We start from the raw sequence: 19,622 nt of genomic DNA, 5'->3' as shown, positions 1-19,622 counted from the left end.
TGTTTACTTACAGGATGTTTATTACTCAGGATTATTGTGTTATGTAACTTCAAGGGAAGCGCAACGGATTCAGAGAAAGGTGTGGATAAAGGGAGCTGATTTCAAATGAGCTGAGAAATATATCCGCAACTGAATATTTATCTTCAAACCAGACTAATAGTTTTAAATGATCAGTCCTTACTAGAACTGAAGTCTGAAGTATTTTTAAGACCATGCATTTTGTATTTGCAAGAAAAAATGTGCCTGCCTGTTACTGAAAGATACTGGACTGCCCTGTTGCTTCAGGGCGCAAAGATCCTAATAATCTAATATTAAAAATGAGGTAGACTTTTCACTGGGGCAGATGGGTCTTTCTGTACATCCTGAAGCGATAATCAAACATCGCAGAGAGCACCCCTTAGTATTCACAGTCTGAAATGATGAGTCCCATCTACATTGCTTAGTAAATGCATAATTTCATGTTGCATTAGCCCCAAACGAATTAAGACACGATCATTCCCTCAAATTTTTATGCTTTCTATGGTCTAGTGCAACCCTGCTTTCCTGGTTTTCTCCTTTACATTTCACAGCCCTGAGTTATGTCTAATTGCACTTATGCGGTGTATTTTAAAGCTGATTTTAACAAGCAAGCAGCTCCCGAAACACAAAAACACACAGAGGGAGTGTTTATACTGAATATTATGAGATTCACTTTCCTTTTTTTTGTTTTTTACTCTCAGGAGGAAATATTTCACAATATAACGAGATACTTTTCCTCGCGGATTTTCTTCATTATAACTGTAAAACTTTTCCCTCCTGTCTAACAAAGTTACCTCATTGTTAAAAGATGTTGGAAATCACTTTGATGCTATAGTGTGATAACTCAGCTCAATGTTGCCATTTGTGGGTAGTGCATTTAAATTGGGTCAAATCATCTTCATGAATATAAGACAGACAAACAGTCCTGACTTAATGCGAGCATCATCTTAAACTAAGGGGAAAAAAAGGTTAGAGATAAAATGTGTGATGTGCTGTATTATATATTTGATAAATGTTGTGGCTGTTTGCGTGCACTAGTATTTATTTTGTTGCCTGAAACATTGTATTTCATGAATACCTGGTATACCATTAACCAAAGGTCGTGTTGGGGTTATGTGTCCAGGAAATTACAGTAAGTTAACGCGCAGTCCTCTGAGGTGCTCCAAACAGGATTTGGTGCGTTACAAATGTTCATAGCTGCAAAGATCATATTGTGCCTTATCTTTTGGATGAGTTTTCTAGCCTTCCCTCTTATTACTCCCATCGATTGGATTCATTAAAAGACACGGAATGGTCACAGAGGGTTCTTCTATTTCGTGCGCCAACATCAGATTGATTACATTAAAAGGAAATAACCTCAAGTGTGTGGCCAGTGTGTCGTTGTACTCCGCCCACACTCCCCGCGCCTCCAACATGTGTCTCCACTCTAATGTGCGATAGTGTGCGTTACCGAGGATGCATAAATGGCAGAGGACAGTACGCGCCCCTGGATGTGAGCTGCTGAAGTCGCAGCCACTCCACTCCATGTTTTGCCCTGCCCTGTGCGCTCTGCTCGCTGTGCAGCGTGCGTCTCCGTTGCATTTCGCTTTCCTCACACTGACATAAACACGGGACAGCGGTGTGTGCGTGCGCTGGAGAAGTTGTTGGCACACTGAGCACCAGGTAGCTTCTTCACGAGGATTTTGTTCAGACTGGGACCGATCTGACTCGTTGGCTATTTCTTTTCTTTTCGAGGGGAAAATGAGGTGGAAGCACCAGCATCTAAAGTGAGGAGTCTCTCTCCCTCTCTCTCTTTAAAAAAATGAAAATCTGATCGCGCAGACTGGAGAAATCGTTCAATCAGGCTTTGTTTTTTGGGATTTCTCTTATTCTATCGGATCTCTTATTTCTCTGTGAAACATTTCACAAGGATTTCACTGATGTATGCGATGTGGAGACTGCAAGTCGCCTTATGTACTCTGTCGGTGCTGTCCCTGTCATCCGGTGGTGAAAGCAAAGCGCGGAGCTGTAGCGAGGTTAGACAAGCTTATAACGCTAAAGGATTCAGCCTCGTCAATGTACCTCATCAGGAAATATCAGGTAGGCGAAACTGACAAATCAACGAGGCGTTTGGCCCCCTTCACCACGTGTCACGTCTCGTTTCTTCCCCTTAAATCAAACAATTTTACAATAATCTCCGTGATCTCCCTCAGACCTTTAACCATTTAATATGTCCCGTCACTAACATGCTGCATTTCACCACCGCTTTTAATAGCGGATTCATGTAGAGTCCTCCGCGGTTTCATGAAAAGTATCAACCTTTTCTCCTAATATATTCCATGAGGTCGACTTTGTCCAAGCTTTTATCTGAACTTATTCGTCGGTATTTGAAGTGTTCAGTGGATGCCATTGCAACTGAATTGGTTTATATCTATATATCCTCTCTCTCTGTCTTTTTTTTATTTGCTCTTTGAAGGTCGCGTGATCCTCTCCATTTCCAACTTGCTCAGTGGTGAATCACATTGAGCTGCCTTTCATTTCTTATCCACAATCAAACAGACACCAGGAGTGAGCCGCATGCGTAAAAGCATTAGTCATGTTGCTCTTTATGTAAAAATCTCAACGTGTAGTTTCATCGCCTGTGTGTGTGTGTGTGTTTTACATTTTATGAACCAATTTATTATATAAATATTTGGTTAATGCACAAACACTTAACTTCATTGACAATTAAAGGCAGGTTTTCCTCTCCTTAAAGAGTTGGCGGAGGTGACAGCAAGAATCAAAGTAACAGTGAGACTCATATGTGAATGCATCATGTGTAATCTGCTGAAACACACATTTGAGATTCCCTATGTCTGTAAATCGGAGCAAGTAAAGGACTGACTTTGGAGCAGTGACACTAGAACATACCTTTGGAAAGTGTCTGCATACCTGTTGCTCATATTCAACAGAAGATGATCATGGAGCTTGTTGTGTTGGATTTGGCTAAATAGTGAGTAGTGTTTGCCAGTAGGGGGCTGTATGCACCCAACATGAAATAGTTCTTATGCTGTGGATTTTATTTGGTTTAGATATTCCTCAAGGCTACAGCTTAGGTTTTAATTCATGCTCTTTGGTACTGCTAAGATATGGGGTTTTATTATCTCTTGTGTAGTGGTAATCACATTTATGGTTAAAGCAAGAAAAGAGATTAGTCAGTAAACATAGCCTGCTTCATGAGAGGGAAGAGGAGAGGCAGAGAGTCCTGAAGTTAATCCCTCTATTGCCTCTTACAGACAAAACGGAAATGCTGTATTGGTAATTGGCAGTGTCATCTCGTGATGATCACAGAGCCCTCTTATATGGTCTTAACATGGTTTTGGCATGATGGGGAATATGATGGCTTTGTTAATGATTGAATGTGTGTTTAAATCTTAGCCAGCGTCTGTATCTTGCATGTGTGAACGTGTATTAGAAATTTATCGTATTTCATAGTTAGAACTAAATGAGTCCAGGGGTGCAAGGTGATTTCTGATGTCTTTGTCTTTCCTTTTTTGATGGTTTGTGATTAAACTTAGGGTGTGCAAAAAAGTAAAATAGCACTAAAATACTTTGGCATTGCAAGGATGCTCAAGTGAACTGCGGTTCAAAGCATTTGACCACATGTTAAAGTCAAAGACTGATGGTTTTATTATAGAGCAAGATGTTTTGAGGGCCTGTGACCAAGTCCTTGTTGCATTTTTTGCAAAGCCAATACTCTATGTGTAATTGGATTGTTTTTTGTCTCCAAATAACCTTTGCATAAATACAACAGAGGGTAGATATGGGCCTCCGGAGAAGGGATAGTAGAAAGCACTCAATTATGCTTAATTAGCTATGCCAATACAAACGTGTGGTAAGCAGCATGAGCAGCGTTAGCGCTCATCCCTCCATCATTTGCTATGTCATGCTACTGCTATGCCTCTAGATACAAAACACACAGGTTTATTATTTCTGCAGAGGTGGCTTCCTCAGGTTCTAAGCTCCCATTTGCATAAGCTAATTATTTTGACAGCTTTCTGCCACTGACAAGCTGAGCTGCATTATTTCAGAGGTGACAAACCCACATGTTTATCTGTTATGAAATATAACAGGGTGATAATTATTGAATCTACACTTTTAACTTTATTTTAATTAGTATTAAACAATTAATCATAATGAAATGAAGAGGAACAAAGAAAAGAAAAAACAGACCTTTCCGTTGGTTATTTATTTGTGTTTGTTGATTGAATTCTAAGTGGAAGCTCTCTTCCACCCACACAGTGTTACCTACAGTAAAGAAAGAGTCTGAATGAGTCTCATGGGCTCCGGGGTCATAAAACTTATCCAGAAAGTAAAGAACCCGGTAAACCTTCAGTGCAACAGAGAGACCTCAAATTAATGTTCAATGGATTTACAGCTGGCTGATACATCATTTTTAAAAATCTGTAACCAGTTGAAAAAAGTCAGACTTTTGTACTTGCCATGTATTTCATAACTAACTTTTACAATTCTTAATGGTACAAGGGCTTCCGGTAATAATGGTTAAGAATTTTAACTGTGATATAAAATCAGCACATTTGGTGGAAACTATCCTCCTGCTGGACAATCACATTTACTGAACTGTGAACAGATGTAATATATATATATATATATATATATATATATATATATATATATATATATATAAATGGATATAGATATATATAGATATAGATATATAGATAGATAGTTATTGCCATAATTATTCACTCGTCTGCCTTCACACACATATGGACTTCAGTGACATCCATTTTTTAACCGGTAAGGTTTAATATGATATGTTGGCCCACCCTTTGCTGCTGTTCTGAGAAGGTTTTCCATGAGGTTTAGGAGTGTTCACAGGGCATTTGGACTGTTTTTTCAGAAATGCATTTGTGAGACACTAATGTTGAACGAGATGCTGGCTCACAGTCAAATTCACAATTTCATCCCAAAAGTGTTCTATCGAGTTCAAGTCAGGACTCTGTGTAGGCCAGCCAAGTTCTTTAACACCAAACTCTCTAATCCATGGATGTTACTTTGTGCGTTGGTGTTGGAACAGGAAGGGCCCATACCCAAGCTCTTCCTACAGAGTTGTGCACATGAAATTGTCCAAAATGTCTTGGTTTCCTAAACTGGAACCAAACTGCCAAGCCCAACTCCTGAAAAACAGCGCCACATCATTACCCCCCTCCCCTCCACCAAACTTTACACTTGGCACAGTGCAGTCAGTCAAACTCGTCCGCCGGATCACCAGAAGTAGAAGTGTAATTCATAACTCCAAAGAACACTTCTCCACTGCTCTTGAGTCTAGTGGCACCACTGTGATGAAGCTTTGTGCTTGGTGATGCAGCTTGGATGCAGCTGCTTGGAAACCCATTCCACAAAGCTCTCTATGCACTGTTCTTGACATAATCTGAAGGCTACATGAGGTTTAGATGTCTGTAGTGACTGACTCTGCAAGAAGTTGGTGACCTCTGCACACTGTGCTCCTTAGTGTGCTCCTACTCTCTAATTTTTTTATTTGACTTTTTTCAGCCTTTATTATATAGATACAGTGAAGAGTGACAGGAAAGTGGAGAGAGAGAGAGACGTGAAGACATACAGCGTATGGTCGCCTGCTCATCTAAGGGAGCTAAACCGGTGCCCGACTGCTCCGTGCTTATACGTTACATACCACTTTGTGGCTGAGTTACTGTTTGTTCTCAATCACTTCCTCTCTGTTATAATACCAATAACACTTGACTTTGGAACATTTAGCAAAAGAAGTACACAAGTGACAATTTGTGCCATACATATACATACATACATACATATATATATATATATATATGTATGGCACAAATTGTCACTTGCGTACTTCTTTTGCTAAATGTTCCAAAGTATATTCCATATATGTATATATATGTGTATGTATATACATATTTATACATATATATATATGTGTGTGTGTGTGTGTGTGTGTGCAATTTAATATCTGTTGCACTAAGGCAAACATTGGGTGAATTGACAGAATGAACTCATCTAGATGGAGGTCAGACACTTTGGTGTTTGAAGACTGATATTGTTTTGCTCAAGGATTCTTAAGTGCTTTGGTTGGTTTACAGTATAGGAGTAGTGAGATGTAGATGGCAGTAAGAAAAAAATCCTACCAGCTTTAGTTTTCATACAGTAAGAGGTCTCTTGGAAGAGTGCCAAGACTCTTTGCAAAGAGCAGGTGGGTAGGACAGAGTGGAGGTAGTGAAATACACTGTTGGATCTGAGGTGAATCTGAAAAATGTCTAAAACAGGCTCTTGGACAACTTCATTAAACTCCACCAGGTTGAACTTGTGATTCCTCTACTGTAGTGTCCATGCTATTGATATGCCATCCAATGCTTGGTTATACAGCAGTCAGCCAGCAGTACAGCTAGCCTGTGAGCATCACCCCTGTGCTCATGTGTCAGCCTTTATAGCATCACACACATTACTGCTTGATTGTCAGCCCTTTGTTCAAAAGCACATCTGCTTGTGAATGCTTCAGTAAGGCCCTGCCATGGAGCTCTTTCTCTGAGGCTTTGCTGTTAATATCAACATCTACTTACACAGAGCAGTTGGGATTCTCATGGGTGGATTCGACTCTTTGCTATGGCTTTCAAACAAAATCGCTCGATGTGCTGCAGTTCCTGTTAGTGCTGCGCAGAGTCTTATGTTTCCCTTTTCAAGAATAACAATTACCTTTGGGGTTCATCCATAGCAAATTTAAAGAATATTATTTGATTTGTCTGAGCAAAACAGTTATTAGCTGTTACACAATACAGCATCGCCTTCCCTCGTGTGAGTTCCTGATGCTCCAACTCTGTTTATCGCTGTGATCTGTGCTCGGCTGTTGTAGATGCCAAATTCCTATAAACACAACCCAGATATCAGATAACATTGCTTTTTGTACTTGAATGAATGTTAGGATGCTTGTGCAGCTTAAGTATATAGCACAGTTATTAATATTATTGTCAGTATTAAAGTCTCTTTGGCTCTTTCACTCTTTATTTATGTATGTATACGTGTGTGTGCGTGTGTGTGTGTGTGTGTGTGTGTGTGTGTGTTTGGAGAGAGATACTGTGCAAAAGTTTAAGCCCAAGTCTAATTTCTTTTTATTCTTCCAAGGAGCCAGACTTTCTTGTAATTTTTTAAAGTTGTTTCGATGACTAATTCTACAGGCTTTGTGGAGGTCTTTCAAAAGTCTTCTTTGGGCATGCTGCTTTTTTATTCCAGTCCTTGTACCTCATCATTATTATTATTAAGCCATTTAATACAGCCCTATGTATTATTAAAGCATAACACATCTTACTCAAGGGGCATGACACATCACAGCAGCTCCAGTTTTAAATTGTATCTTTATCCACATTAACTCACTTTCTTTAGTTGAATCTAAGAAAATGCCAAAGATAACTCCGTATTAAAAATTGTATTGGTGATTCCCGAAGAGCGATTAGTATAACATCATACATATTTCAGCATGATGTGCAGTTTGTCCATAGAAAACTGAGAAAATTTGGAGACACTGAAGTGGAGGAAAGAAGAAATGGGAGGCCTAAAAACGATCTGCAACAGATGCACAGTATTTGAAGGTCATGTTTTTAAGAAACAGGAGAAAATCCAGCGAAGACCTGACACAGGACCTGAGATGCATCTGACCCTTCAGTTGATCCATCTGCTGCTCACAGAAGCCTCATCAGAAATGGTTTTAGTGGATTTCTGGCTATCAAGAAGCTGTTCTCAAGGTAGAGAAACAAGGAGAAAAGGCTGAGGTGTGCCAAATTACACAAGAACTGGACCGTAAATCAGGGGTGACAGGTCTGCATCCAAATTTGAAATCTTTTGTTCAGATTTTGAACAATATTCACAAAAGAGGTCAAGAAAGAGGTGCAACAGTGAGTGTCTGTGCCATGTGTCATCTGTAAAACACGGTGGAGGCTCTGTCATGGTTTGGAGCTGCAGTTCAGCCAGTGGTGTAGGAGATTTTGTCAAAATTGATGGGAAAATGTAGAAAAATGCCATCAGATTTTGATCAACCTTGCAATACCACCTGGATAGTGTGATTGGAAATGGCTTCATCTATCTATCTATCTATCTATCTATCTATCTATCTATCTATCTATCTATCTATCTATCTATCTATCTATCTATCTATCTATCTATCTAAATTATTTTTCATTTTTTAATGTATTTATTTGTTTTTTGTGTGTGTCTGCATGCCTAATCACTAAGAAATGGAAACACATCAGACCTCTGCTGAAAGTGTGGGAATACTGCTGTAAAAGCCCTTGCCCAGCAAATATCCATATAAAAATTCTGAGGGGCAATTTTTTTCCAAAGCCCATTAAGATACTCTTGGCTCTGCCAAATTGGAAATAAGTCTCTTGCCAGCCTGTATACATCTTCAGAGAGAACAGTTAATTAGATGTGAGGGAGATTAGGCTGTGCGCATGTGGACGTGCATCTGCCTGTGTGTGTATTTGCAGCAGTTTAGCCTCACTATCTGGGTGTTTCTTTCACTTTGCATCTCTATTGTAGTAGAAAATGACAAAACGTGCTTTGTTCTTCATTTGGTGAGACAGATTGTGTGCATGGAAGAGCTAAATGAGTTTGATTGTGAATCCTCCTGTGGTGCTGTTCAGATATGGTGAAAGAATGTCTGACAGTTGTCCTGACCTGAAGAATCTGTCGGCCCTCTGCAGGCATTCATCCCTGAAATGCACAAGGTCTGCAAGCTTTCTGGAACCTTCCTCTGTACCATGTATGGCTTTTTTTCCCTGAGTAGTGTGAAAAGCCTCCGGGTAGCGTAGGAGCCTGCTATAGCGCTTTTTCCAGTTTTCAATCAACTGCTGGCCTAAATCAGTAATGGAGGGGGGGATTAAGAATCTCTACCCTCTCAAGCCTTGAGAGGAACTAGAAAATAAGCAGTGTGGGGTGTGATTGAACGTTTGGAGCAGAGACAAAAGAAAATTAGCATTAATTGATGATTAATGAAATAAAGCTTTCCTTGTAATGGAGAGCATTATTGAGTAACCACGTGTTGAAATGATAGCGAGACTGGCTCGGGGATACAAGAAGGAAGTTTGAACTTGAAGGATTAGTGATGTTTTGTGGTATTTGTGTGCATTTTGCACTGTTGAAAAGTATTCTCTAAACTAAACTGTCACACAACATCACACGTGGCATTATTCCACTGTGGAAATTGTCCCCCTCGAGGATTCCTCTACCAGTGGGTGAGGGCGCTGCAGGAAAAATAAGTGGGTGTCACATTGTCAAATAATTGGTTAACATTAATTAAAACACATAAGATGTGTTTATACATGATTATATGGCTGCTACCCTACTAGTGTTTCAGGTTTGACCTAAAGCCATATCAAACACATTGTTTACTGCACGGCAAACACTAATCACTTCTATTCTACTCTGTGGCCAAGCAAGAGTTTGTGGCTTTCCTACAATTATTTATTATGTACATTAGAGAACCAGTGCATTCTGTTGTTTTTATTGCCATGGTCTTTCTTTTTACCCACAGAGCCCTTTGCCTCTGGAGGGAAGTCTCTGAATAGAAGTCCCAAGCCTGACACCAATGATAGGGCTTAGTGAGATGAGAGCCACACTGTGTTCTGGGAAAGCCACGTGGGTATATCACATCGAGGTGTCAAGGATGCAAATACATTTCACACTGGGGACTCTTTATTTGTGTTTTTCAGACACAGACATGTACACATGGCTGAGGTGATTTGTTAAAAAAAAAAAAAAGCCACCCCTCGGAGACTTGGAAGTAAACAAGCATTAAGTACAAATAAACATTGTGTACCAAAATGTCATGGAAACTTCAGATGCTGTCAACAAATGCAGACAGCGGTGGTGTCACGGGCATCACAGAGCTGACAATGACACACTTGTTGTGTTAAAGATACATAGACGCTGTCTACCCCTCAAAGGCCTCAGTGGTGGCTTAACTGTAGTGAAACCACAGGGGGCTGTTGTATCAAAATCAATAGGGCAGATGCTCCAACATCTAAATGTTTTTCACAACAAAGAAAGCCACAGCAGAACAAATTAATTATGAAAAATAAATATTTCAATACAATAATTACTTAATCGCTCTTGCTTTCTTTTTTCTAACAAAATTAAATTAAAAAAAAGCATTGAAAAACAAGAAACACATCATTATGTCAGGTCAAGTAAAAAAATGTCTCGAAATTAGTCTTAAATTCTCTTTATTTATTGTACATTAGCCCAGCGGACCCCAACCCCCGGGCCACGGACCGGTCCATGAGTCGTTTGAGGGCTGCGAGAGTTGAGGTTTGAGTGGGAAATTGATGGTTTTCAGGGTTTTTATTGGATTTTAACATCATTTTTTAAAATCGTTTTTATCATTAACTCGGTTTCCCTGGGTCTTTTCCTCTGTGTTATGAACAAATCTTCTTTTTTTTGGTACAGGTACTGGTTTTATTTTGTTTTATTTATCTGCGACACCTTAAAGGCCGGTCCGTGAAAGTATTGTCAGACATAAACCGGTGTGTGGCACAAAAAAGGTTGGGGACTGCTGCATTAGCCCCGTCCTTAATGCTTTTTCAGCATGTTTGTAGATTTTTACTACGAGTCCACGAGTCCATCTGGTGGCAGATAGAGTGCATGCTTAAGGTACTGCTGGATTGGCTTAATTTTTCTGATCTGGATGCTACGCCCATGTTTTTTACTATCTGTGGTAAATACGTTAGGCCTTTAGGTAGCCAGAGCCTGGAATGTCAGCAAACAACTGACTTTCAGCTTCAAAGCAATGAGTGATTCACTGTATATTACCCCAAGTAAAGGTGCCTGTTTTATTTTGTTTATACAGTGTTGATTTAACATGCCTGGTGACTTGATTGAAATGGTTTTGGTCCTGATACTTTGTGCTGTCTTTTCCTAGAGTCAGTTTCAGTTTGGGGGGAATTAGGTGGCAAAAAATAAAGGCTTTGTGCTCACAGTCAGCTGCCTGTGTGAAGGTGTGTGCTGTTCCTACTTCTCTCATTCTCAAACCATACAAGAAATAAATAAATAAATAAATAAATGTCATTTGCATTTGTTTATCTAAACTGTCCTCATATCAGTGTCACTGTGCTGTAATGTTTCAAAAACTGTTATTTGAGTCCATTTCTTTGGTTTAGGCGCTCTTAACAAAAGATGTGAAACTGCAAGCCTGCGCCTCTCCAGTGAATAGATGTTGCCTCACAAAGCAACAACACAAGAGGATATCACAGTGCCAACCTTGCAACACTCGTGACAATCTGCTGTAAAGTGTATTTTCAAATAGCAGCAGTTGTTAGTCAGCATAAGACATGCTGTTCCAGTTATAAATTAGGAAATTTATACTGATTACACGAGTTCACGACCTAGTTTAGTGTGATCTCGTTTGCAGCTTTGAGGTGGAGAGACTAATTGGAGGTCGTTATTATTTTTATATTAATGCAAATATGTAGAGGGCAGATCTTAACCCTCCCAGTCACATTTGTGGGCTTTAATTATAACATAAAATAATAGGCTTTGCAGTGAAATGCCTTGGGGGATATAATGACACTGTTTTTGTGTCAGAGGTCTGCTCTGTCTTCTTTCACCCCGTGTTACATAATTTCTCGGCCGTATTCCTTTCACACAGAAATATATGAGAGCCGCAATTAAACTGCCCCCAAATTTTATTATACACTTCTGGTGAAATGCTAAAAATCTACACATTAAACTGCTGACAACATAGCAAGAGAGAGAAGATTTCCAAAGAGGCGTTGCAATTTAGATATTAATTAAAATGATTCTGCTTGTCTGAAAAAGCATGTGCAGTTTGATGAGTGTGTTTTAATAGCTCTGGAGCCATCATCCTGTATGTATCATGGCTCTGTATGTTGCATTTTCTTCTTTTTTCCCCATAAAATTAGGTTGTAATGAGGCATGTTCGATGTACAAGTTGCAACTTGCTAAAGACATCAGATCTCATCTGGAACTAAAGAAGTACAGGGGGGTGAGCCAACAGATCATTTAAATCCCCTATCCTCATAGCCGTTGCGAATATACAGCTACGTCTTGCAAGAAAAGCCATGTAGGCTGGCTAGACTCATGCCGCTGACTTGAGTGGCACCAAGTGGTTTAGCTTCAGGGAGCCCAGCGATGACAAATGTGACAAGCTTATGTAGTCTTGTGTTAGTCAGTCAAAGAAGGTTGATGAGGCTTGATTACCAGTACCATCTGCATTAATAGTTTCAGCTCTGCTAATTCAAGTGCTGTTGGAAAGAAGGCATTTCAGAAAGGCTCATTAGGACTGAACAGCCGATGTCTAGTGTTTAAATCTTCTGAACTCCTTAATTTCTTTACCCGTAAGATGAAACAGGTGCCATTGTGATGCTTCTTGGCTCATCTTTGTTCTTTGGCAGCTGCAGGGTGCTAGAATATGAAACGATGCCAGGCTCATCTCTTGCTCCCAGAACTCTGCTGTTTTGTGTCCCCTGTGTAAGCTGCCGGTAAATGAGTGGGCTGGTCAACTCACACCCCGGGGCTCTACCGCGGGCTCTTCAGACCACCAGCTGTTGTGTTTAGGACTGAGTCATGCACCAGTTAGCATGATGAATCCAGAGAATGAGTACAAGGCTTTAACCTCACTGTATGCCTCTTCCCTTCTAGCCTTTACTATTAAACCAGTGTGATAAAATGCACTAAAACGTCGGGAAATAAATACAGCTGTAGGAAGTTCCCACCAAATGTCCTCAAGGTACGAGTGAGATATATCTTTAAAGTTTGTTTTAGGATTGTTGGTTAATCCCTGTGAAGAAATTGATCGAAGAAGAACATATACACACAGAGAAAATGACTTGAAGGCAGGTCCAGTAAATTAAATCAAGTTAATTCATTAATTGAAGTCAGTTTACAATACTGTTTAAATTTGCACTTGCATCAGTTTGGATGAGTTACTCTGATAATATTTAATAAAGTAATTAGAAGAGAGAAGCTGACAGCTTCTGTCTATATCGGAGTCAAAAGTGCGGCTAGTTTCCAGAAGAACTACTTATATTGCCAATACAACTTTAGTATGCAATATATTTAAATTTACAGATAAAAATAATCCAGGAGCAAAGCTACAAATAGTGGGCGGCACGATGGTGGTTAGCAACATCACCTCACACCAAGTGCGAACTGAGTTTGAATCCATCAGCCAGCTGGGGCCTTTCTGTGTGCAGTCCTCCCTCTGCCTGTGTGGGTTTCCTCTAGATACTCTGGCTTCTTCCTACAGTCCAAAGGCATGCACATGAGGTTATCTGGTGTTTCTACATTGGCCCTTACTATGACTGTGTGTGGGAATGGTTGTCTTTCTTTTTGTGTTAGCCCCGTGGAAGACTGGCAACCTGCCTCTTGTCCCGCCCCACCACAACGCTGAATTGGATAAGTGGATGCATGGTTGTTGCTTACTTTCTTGATAATACCCACTTCCTCAATTTCTCCCTATCAGATATACAAAGTGATTTACCAAATTTTATAACCTGGGTTTACAGTGAACAAAGCATCAGCCTCGACCAGGCAGCTATACTCATGTTCTAAAATAAATAATTACGACACAGTACTTCACTCCAGAAGGAGTTGTCAACCCTCTGCAAGCTTTCATGTGCCTTATGAGTTTTCTCTCATCTAACTCGTGTCCTCCAGAACAACACTGACATGATGACCATTTATCTGAGCATTAGCTGAAATTTAAAAAAAATAAGCGATTTCAAATTCACAGACACATAATCCTGCAACACCTCTTCTCAAATCCATAGCTTCTTGTGTTCTTATTTCCTTATACAGTGTTCACCGTAGACTGGTGTAAATCTTGTTTGGAAAATTGGTCACAGACATTAACTATGCCAGAGGCATGTAGCTATACAATATACTGCAGCTCCACTTTAATAAACTGAATGCATGACTGAAACTACTAGCCATAATATGCACAAAAGTGCTTGACTTATATGATGGGATATTTTTGACATTTATTAGAGAGGTCCTCTAATGCACACCGGTTCCAGATACCAGGTTTGTAGCCGAAGAACTCCAATGCGATGCAAATGCTAATTTAAGCAATAATGAATAAGAGATGGAGTTAAAATGTGTAGAATGAAGGTGCTAGGTAGGTGGAATGCTAAGAGCTCAGCGAGTACTGCTTGTAAATGTGAAGGAATAAATTGTGTTGGGCAAGAGTATTTGAAGTTGCCCACCATGACACTGATAACAACTCCTAGTAACTAGGGCATTATTAAACTGATTTGTGGTTCTATCAGCGCATTAAGAACATCGGTTTATGGTTGGAGAAAGGCTGCGGACTTGGTGGAGAGAAAATGTTGATAGAAAGTCAAAGTGTGACCTGACAAGAGCCGAATCACCTTCTTATTGATTTTGAACATAGTACAGTTATTATTTCCCTCATTTACACTTAATTAAAAGAATGAGTTAGTACATAAATTGAATTTGTAGAAGAAGGTATTTACAGTAATTACCAGTATGTAACGCTTTTATATATAAACAAATTGTTGTATGTATATATGGACACTCTTGCAGGAAACACAGAGAGAGTTGAGAGTCTTACTTTGTTCTTGCCGTTGTTGCTAAAGTGCTTCTCTTTTTCTCACGAAAATTGCTATCTAAGGTTCATGTCAATTTCCTACAATTTGTGATATAGCCTTTTTCATATTTCCAAATCTGCAGTAGCTTCTCATTTAACTAAAATGTTTTTGTCAGGTACAAGAACTGGCTAGTACTGATATTTTATTGTGTGAAATGGAAATGCCTCCAGCACGTATCATTGTTTCAGCAAAAGAGTTTTGGAGAAAAAATAAGAAAAGAAAAAAGTGTCCTTTTTGATTTTAACCCAAACAAACACCTGTATTGTGTGGGCATACAGTAAAAGTACATATTTGATTATAGATGTACTGAACAGACTGTAGATGTAATTACCTCGTCTGTTTTTATTGCCTATCTGCTATGCTGTCAGTTTACATTAATGGAAGCAGAGATAATCACAGCAAAACAATCTGCATATTGTCTTTTTTTATTTCATACTCAAAGTGTTTTTTTACTCTGCTGTTGTATCAAGCACACAGGCTGGGGATAAATGAAGGGCAGAACTGGTAAAAGATTGGCAAAGGCATCATGAAATGATGACATTTTGCTGTGAAGCATATATGTATCTATACATTACTGTAACACAGTCGGTTTTCCAACTTTTGTAAGTTATCTGAAAATTAAAAAAATCTTTCAGTAGTCTCCAAGTGTGGTAACATATGGTTGGAGCAATTGTGGGAATTATCTGTGTCATCTTGTTTGGACATATTCAATTTGGGTCTCGAGCCCCTGTGGAAAAAAGTTGAAAGTGGGTGATTTGGGTGATGGAGAGGAGGTCCAGATGGCAGAGCAGCAGTAAGATCAATCATGCTTGATGCATTTTTCCCACTTCAACATGCAGACAGATGTGAGTTAACTCAGTAATTGGGTTTACTTCCAGGTTGTGGATTTCTGTTCACAAGTAATAACACCATAAAAAGAATGTGCAAACATGCTCACAAAAGCTCTTAAGTGTGCATTGTTTGATGCAACTACATTTTATTGTAGTTACTACATTCGCCATTTTATTGCTGTCTTAACAAACACAAAATTAAAGTCAAGACAGCAACTGACTGCGATTGGTCACACACCTGGTCCCCATCTTCAAAGCAGCAATTTCAAAGGCAACAACGCAGTAATTTTGTCCATACCATGGTTTTTCCCTAGTATGAATGTAGCAATCTGTTGCACCATTTGAGTTTTCAAAATTTGCCAGTACTATCCAGGAAACTAAAGTCACGTGATAGAGAATAGCAGTAGGAATCAGGAAACACTGACCACAGTCTGTCAGCTTAGTGGGAATTTCAATTGACAGCAATATTTTTATTAAAATATGCTATTCAATATCAGCATATGAGTAACTGTTGACAGTTCCAAGATAAAGCTTTCCAATATTTTGCAGTGCACCTGTTTTGTGACCCAAACAATAGATTTGAACACAGAATACATTTCTTGACACTTCAGTGTGAAAGTCTGTTAAAGGGCAAAGGTTCAGTTATATCCAGTCATTTGAAAATGTCACTTTTGAGAGGCTTCAAACTGCACAATGTGTTTCAGTGTCTTTAATTTCTGAATTTCTAAAGTGTTTCAACTGAAAAATGGCTGAAGGTTATGAAAAATATGATGTAGTGTAGTGTTTGCAGAAAGTGAGCTTGACCCAGTGTATCATCAGACAGTTGGTAACCCACTTTTACTTTGCATTTTAAATGTTTCTTAGATTGGTGTAAGGATAAAGCTGGTCCCATTACATCCAGAATGCCTTTGATTGCAGTCATTCATTATGCTTATTTTAAAAGTTAACATTTTATCTGGAGTATTAATCCCACAACAGTACGTTAGTTTTCTCAAAGCTATTTTTTTTCTCGTTATGAACATTACAGAGGATTCACAAAGTCTTCCATCATTCAACGACCTTTAATTCTGTTTGCAAGTTGGATTGAGCTTCATTTTGCCCTCTAATGTAGGTCATGTCAGATGAATAAAGGGCCTTTAAAATGTGCCACAGCCTGAATAAAGAAAGTATAGTCAAGGCTCAGATGTGAGAGGGGACCTTAGCTGTACCGGAGTCAATAGATCTCAAAGATAGAGGTGTCAACCTTTCACATGCTCAAGCAGTCTTTTAGCTATTACTGCCCAGTGTGCTGAACCTGGCCTGTGCCATTTAGTATAAATAGAGGAGAGAGAGAGAGAGAGAGAGAGAGAGAGAGAGAGAGAGAGAGAAGTGGAATGACAATAACCAGCAGTATAACCAGTGGCAGGGACCGAAATTCACAGACACGTCAGTGTGCCTGGATTTGTCATAAATATAAGTGTGCATTTTCTTTGCAGCTTCAATAACCTTTACTTTGAAGGGAGTCTGGTTGTTCAATACATAACATTAACATTTACAGGCCTTTTCAGGAAGAGCAGACAAAAGAGTCTCTAATCGCACTTTTGATTATTCAGTAATATAGAGAAATGTACGGTAATGGAATAATACCTGCACTGTATGTGAGTATATGTATGTTAGGTAGATAAAGGATATATAGTTTCAGGTTATTTCAAATTAAACTACTAGACTTGAATAAAAGTTACTCATTCTTATTACCTAAAGTTGGAGTTAGAATTGGAAAATAAGGATGCTTTGTAAAAATGTCATAAATTCTAAAAAAAAATCGAATCATCACCTAACTATTTACTATTCAAAGCAATCTTTTTTTTTTTAAGTAGCAGCACATTAAGTAGAAACTTAAATACGACATCCATGACACAAACATGACAGTAGTTCAGTATGTTAAACAGTGAACGGCTGCACTTTTGTGCAGTAATTCTTCATCCGCAGATATTAAAACAGATAGATCATTCTGATATATTTTTATTTCCAGTGTGTTGAATGGCTTCCTGGGGTTTGACTGAATGCTTTTTGCCCTGTGTGTGTACTGCATAACAATATACCTGCTGGTATGTAAAGTTGTATAGTAAAGTGAGCGGTGGATTATGAATGGCATCTGTGCTAAAAGCAAAGAAACAACGCTAAAATCAAATTGCGCTATGGATGACATATGAGATGGAGGCAGAATAACCTCAGTTGGTGAATTAAAATGTCAAGAGCATGGACCTGTTTCTGTAGGCCTGCGCTCTCATTCATAGTCAGCGAGTCTCATGTGCACATTGGTACTTTATGGCAGCTGGTCTGTAAGAGCAGAGAAGAGCAATATTCTGGAGGCAGCCTCAATGAGAGTGGAGCTGGAATCTGGTGGTAGATCAATGATAATAAACGTGATTCATTCAACACGGTGCTTCCTAGTTATCGAGCGTGGCTCTGCTGTGGCGTGAAAACCGCAGTAACTGGAAGCGTCGAAGATACGCTGGAACCTGCTGCAAACAAATCCAGATTTCAGTCTAGGTACGAGTTACTTGTACAGTATCTCCTGTATAGAGCGGACCTAGAGTCTTTCTAGTAAACTGTTTTCTGGCCAGTTAATTTAGAATACATTTCACCCATTCGTGCTACAATAGAGCAGCCATTAATTTCACTTACTGCCTCACTACATCTTTTTATGAATTTTCAGGATGAATGAATACTGCTCTCTCTCTCGCTCTCTTTTACATGCTCGCTCTCTCTCTCGACTTGATGATCTGTTGGCTTGTTTGGCATGGAGCTCTGGCAAGAACCTCCTCACTTTATAAATGCTGGCAAGAGTGGCCAAAAGATGTACCAGATGGCACCACCCATATGCAGTTTGCCCTTTGGCCAGGTAGACTAATGAATCCTTGTGAGAGTTAATCTGGCATTAGACTCTCAGTGGGCGTAGAACCCACACTTTTCCCACAGCTGCCCTGAAATATTCTCAAGATTTTGTGTTTCCCTTGATGTTTTTTTTGAAGCTTTAGAGATAAGCTAAATCTCTTTAGCATTTTAAAATTACTACAGGTGAAAAGTGTGCTACCTATGCAGTATCACCTTTATGATGGACATTTATGGATCTGTCATTGATGTGAGCTATATTGATGGTACTGGATTTAAATTGTTGAAAGTTTTTATTATGCTAAATATAATCATGATATGTAATCATGCCAAAGTAAAACTAATTCCGCTGCCTTATGTTTGAGCTGTTTAAATGTGCTGTGCTTTCGACGAACATCTCCAACTTGACACAATTAAACCGACAGCGCATACTGGAGATGTTGGGAACACAGGCTCGCACAGACTCATGTACTGAACCTGTTGGTGCTCTTAAATCCAGACTGTAGAAGTCAGAGGGGAGAAGCTGAGAAAAAACAGCCAATAGGCCAGCTCAAACTGTGGAAAAGAAGAATAGTACCGCAATGTTTCCTTTTCTTTGTTGCATCAGATTCTTCGCATAATGCGTTGAAGTGGATGCCTCAGGACCTCCTTAGCTTCAGCTTTGATGCTTTATCCTCAGGTTTTCCTTTGAAGGCTTATCATGAGTTGGCAAAGTGACTGAGACTAATCAAAATTCATCTCGGCAGGCTATGACTATTGAGGTCCCCCACCTTGTAGCACAACAACACAATATACAAACTCACCCACCGGAAGACCAAGCAGATCGGTTACCGAGCAAACACCAGTGAGGGTTGCATGCTCATGTGTGCCTCTGTCCACTATCTACTTTACACTATTGCTTTGCATTGAGCCAAACATTTCTTTTCAGTTTTCCCCACTGGCCTTGTTATTTGTTTACTTTCTGTCTATGAAGAAAAAGGAGAAAAATATTTCAGCATTACAGCCCAGGTTTTGTAAACATGCCCGCGTGCCCCCTGCCACATCATAGCCAAGATTTTTCTTTAGCAAATTTGAAGCGGTCAACATTTTAGAGAAGTCTGCACTTCTCTACTCTAAAAACACTTTTATGAAATCAAAATTTTACATTAGAGAACCACTATTCCTGTTTAAACCTTCGTATCGTTAGTGCGGGAAAGGGGGACCTATAAAAATGCATACAATAATACCAGGTATGTATTAGGTTTCAAGCCTTAATCTGAAA

General features: G+C 39.4%; 1 protein-coding gene across 2 annotated transcripts in view; it reads left to right on the top strand.

Moving 5' to 3' along the window:
* Positions 1-1,469: 1,469 nt before the first annotated feature.
* The window catches only part of gpc6a (glypican 6a), a 138,178-nt gene continuing 120,025 nt past the window's right edge, over positions 1,470-19,622 (top strand). For both annotated transcript variants that reach the window (XM_085133845.1, XM_085133763.1), the window contains exon 1: positions 1,470-2,097. In XM_085133845.1, coding sequence (XP_084989971.1) covers positions 1,938-2,097 — 160 coding nt within the window. In that variant the 5' untranslated portion in view covers positions 1,470-1,937. The remainder of the gene's footprint in view (positions 2,098-19,622) is intronic.

This window comes from Neolamprologus multifasciatus, chromosome 1 (assembly GCF_963576455.1).
Source record: "Neolamprologus multifasciatus chromosome 1, fNeoMul1.2, whole genome shotgun sequence".
Lineage (NCBI taxonomy): Eukaryota > Metazoa > Chordata > Actinopteri > Cichliformes > Cichlidae > Neolamprologus > Neolamprologus multifasciatus.
This window is presented reverse-complemented; position numbering and strand designations above follow the sequence as displayed.